At 42.9% G+C, this 4,103-nt stretch overlaps 1 protein-coding gene across 1 annotated transcript in view; it reads left to right on the forward strand.

The window, feature by feature from the left end:
* The window catches only part of LOC107061610 (predicted GPI-anchored protein 58), a 13,168-nt gene extending 10,374 nt beyond the window's left edge, over positions 1-2,794 (forward strand). The window contains exons 5-7 of the mRNA XM_015311186.1: positions 1,099-1,292; positions 1,914-2,044; positions 2,606-2,794. Coding sequence (XP_015166672.1) covers positions 1,099-1,292; positions 1,914-2,044; positions 2,606-2,794 — 514 coding nt within the window. The remainder of the gene's footprint in view (positions 1-1,098; positions 1,293-1,913; positions 2,045-2,605) is intronic.
* Positions 2,795-4,103: the final 1,309 nt, after the last annotated feature.

Genomic DNA, 4,103 nt, shown 5'->3' on the forward strand with positions numbered 1-4,103 from the left:
AGCATATCGGAACGTGGTACCTGATCCAATGTTTATGACAGAATGAGGCAACCGATCCCATATTTATGCCGGAATATGGGAACCGATCCCACGTTTATGCCGGAACGTGGCAACCGATCCCACGTTTATGCTGGAACGTGGCAACCGATCCCATGTTTATGCCGAAACGTGGCAACCGATCCATTCAACAAACCACAATCACAATCACAATGTATATTCTCACAATCATACAACAAAAGGTGATTCATGGCATAAAATTATTCAATTATCCTCATTTACGATTAGGGTGATAAATAATGCAACATTCGCATAAATACATGCATTATAATGGGCAATTACAAACATATATCACACCAACATGAAATTAGAACCATCACCTACCTCGAATCCAAGCTTGAATCCCCTAAGACACTTGAATCTTCCTTTCCAGATTCTTCCCGCTTGTTCGTGGTCTAAAAATATACAATTAATGCAAGGATCAACAATCAAAGGGCTAATTATCCAGATTATAGCATACCCAATAACCCTAGACCAAACCCAAGATCCTAATACCCAATTTAGGGCCTTTTCCACCATAGATTCTAGATCAAAACCCTCCCCCATCGATAATTACCCATTAGATTATGTTCTACGAATCGATAAATGGATTTGGGGAGTTAAAATCTTACCTTTACCTACTCTTGTTTAGTTTCTGCCCTCAGACCCATTACTTGTTATTTTGGGTTTCGGGTTAGCTTACCTACTGGTTGGTTATAGTAGGTGCCATCATGACTTGTGAAATCGAGTCGTGATAAGTTGGAATCAGATCCCCAGGTTCATCGGTCTCACTAGTACAGAGCTAACGTCTAGTAGAGTCCTGAAGATCTGTGCGCTGACGTCTGTGAATTATCTTCGGGAGGGTACATGATGTCTTTAGGAATATTTCTTCTTTTGTTTCACTTTCGTGCATCGTGTGTCTTATTGGTTCCTTGAAATCTCACTTGTTTCACTCTTTCGCAGGATGGCTTGCACGCGAGGTGGCGCGGCTGGGGGTGATGCACCTGGGCATGCAGATAGAGCCCCAGCTTGGGGTAGACGCTGACCCCGAGGTCGAGGCAGGGCCGCAGCACAGGCTCGAGATAGGGAGGAGGAGTCCCAGACAGGATCTGTACCTCAACAGCCAGTGGGGCCATCCCAGCCACCACCCGCACCAGCTGCAGCTCCTGATCTTCATGCCATGATGGCTCAGATACTAGCAGCTATTAGGGAGATGCGACAGACACCATTCCCAACACCAGCTCCAGCTCCTAGGGGTGTGCATCGATCGTTCAGTTCGATTTATGTATTATCGGTTCAGTTTATCAGTTTTTGGTTTTAAAATATGTTAAACCAACAACCAACCAATAAGATATTTTTTATCTATTTTTGGTTTATCGGTTTTGGTCCTTAATAATTCGATTTTTGGTTTAACTAATAAGAAAATACTTATAAAACAATTATATGACTTTTCTAATAAATTTGATGTGAAAACACAATAATGTAACTTAACAAATGCTCATAAAATAGAAACAATATTAAGAAAACATGAAAAGAACTATACAAGCATAACATAAAGAGAAATTAAGAGGAATAAAGTTCTTATTTTAGATTTTAACGTTTATTATAATGTGAAATTGTGAAGTGTGAATTGAAGGCTAAAGGATAAAGATAGTAACAACTAAGGAATTGAGATTAATATATAATATTTATGTACAAGTCAAAATAGTAAATTACTAGTCTTAATGGGTTATCGGTATACCCAATAACCCAATATTAAAAACCAATACCGAACTGATTACCCAATTTTTTTTTTATGAAACCACTAAAAATCGTTAACCCAATAACAATAAACCAATAACCCTTTTATCGGTTCAGTTTTTGCACACCCCTACTAGCTCCCGCAGGGTCAGCTGGCCGCAGCGGCACCAGAGGTTCAGCCGCCACCAGTTCATGTGGCTGCCCAACCAGACTTAGAGGATCGAGAAATACCACTGTGCGAGCAGAAGATGCTCGGGGTATTCCAGAGGTTGGCACCGTCGATATTCTTAGGGGAGATTAGGGAGGACGCCCACGAGTTCCTGCTCAATTTCTAGGAGCAACTACAATCATTAGGCCTCGTGGAGTCGAGAGGAGCTGACTTCACCGCCCATCAGTTTCGTGGGCTAGCCAGGCAGTCGTGGTGCACAAATCGATAGTCTAGGCCAGCTGGATCTCCTATGAACCGGTTCATACCACAAAGCGTCAAGGATAGGCTTCGTGATCAGTTCTCCAGATTGGAGCAGGGCCCTATGACCGTCTAAGAGTACGAGGCGTGGTTCCATGAGTCATCCCTCCATGTTACTATGATCCTGCCCACAGTGGAGAAGAGAGTTAAATGTTTTATATGTGAGTTGCGGTACCATCAGAGGGTCGGCACAGAGCACTTGGTTTCAGCCGGCCTTTCATTTATTGATGTGGTCGACCATGGCTGATCCATGGAACATATTCATCGCGAGGCCCAAGGGGGAAGCGATAAAAGGGCATGCTACCAGGGCGTTCAACTTCACAGTGTTATGATTGTGTTGCTCTTGACCATTGGTTGTGAGAGTGCCCCCGGCGAGGGCGAGGGGCAATTGTACTAGCTCCCCCTACACCTACACCAGTTTCAGCAGTTCCCTCTCCAGCTAGAAGCAGTGGTCTGGACCAGGACTGTCGGGACAGCCGACAGGGTACCAGAGGCAGAGCTCGGGAAGGCAGGTCAGGTGGTAGATCGGATGCTCCGGGCAGAGATGCTTAGGGCCATTTCTACGCAGCGGCTGAGGCATATGACAATGTCATCACAGGTACACTTTTATTATGCCATTAGCCTGCTACAATATTATTTGATCTCGGGTCCACATTCTCGTATGTATTCGTTTATTTTGCTCCCTGATTGGGTATGAGGTCGAAGTCCTTGGTATAGCCGGTTCATGTTTCAACCCCGATGGGTGAGTCCTTAGTAGTGAATCAGGTATTGCGATCTTGCTTAATGACTATCTAGGGTTATGATACTAGAGTTGATCTTATTCTGCTAGATATGGTTGATTTCGATGTGATTCTTGGCATGAACTGGTTATCCCCCTACCATGAGGTCTTGGATTGCTACGCCAAGACTGTTACCTTAGTGTCACGACCCAAACCGTCATGATTGGCACCCATACAAACCCTCCGGTGGGATAACCATTACTACAATCCAAACAAATAAATTTTATGAAAACTAAGGCATTTAAAGATACGGAAGCAGGTGTTAATGATAGTAAAAATACGGAGTTCCCATAAACTCCAAAGGTTTTAACAAACAACTAACCAAACTAATGCGGAATAACAACCACTAGAACCTGAAAGTTAATGTACCAAAACTCTTCTAACGAAAAGTCTAAGAACAAGGGGTACAACCCCAAAACTAAACATACACATTAAACAAATAGTCTTAGTCCGAAAAGAGTGAACTTAAACAAGAGAGATCCATGGCAGCCTGAAAGAACTGGCTCACCATTGAATCCGGTCACTCTAAATAGTCACCTAACTGAGGTCTATCAATAGCCGTCTGAAGATGCCCTGTACTCAACAAAGAACAAGCAAGTGCAGTATCGGTTGTGAGTGTACTGGTAGGATCACGCGGCTACCCCAATAAGTGAAACACATACAAGTAAACACAACATTATAGAACAATCATATACCGAACAAACACAATATTAGTCATCTTTTCAGGAACAATGTAGCATCACATGTTCTCAATAATACACATTGATTATCAATTTAGAGCAATATACAATCTTCCAATACCAATCATCATTAGATATGAACGTAATCATCACAAGTAGATACACAACACAATTCCATGGTCCTCTCACGGCACCCAATTCAATGGTCCTCTCACGGCACCCAATTTAATGGTCCTCTTATGGAACCCACACCCAAACTGTTAGCATACCGGAACGTGGTATCTGATCCAATATTTATGCTGGAACGTGGTAACCGATCCTATATTTATGCCGGAATATGTCAACCAATCCCATTTTTATGCCGGAACGTGGCAACCGATCCCATGTTTATGTCGGAACGTT

The sequence above is a fragment of the Solanum tuberosum genome, unplaced genomic scaffold (genome assembly GCF_000226075.1).
Source record: "Solanum tuberosum cultivar DM 1-3 516 R44 unplaced genomic scaffold, SolTub_3.0 scf00146, whole genome shotgun sequence".
In the NCBI taxonomy this organism is placed as follows: Eukaryota; Viridiplantae; Streptophyta; class Magnoliopsida; order Solanales; family Solanaceae; genus Solanum; species Solanum tuberosum.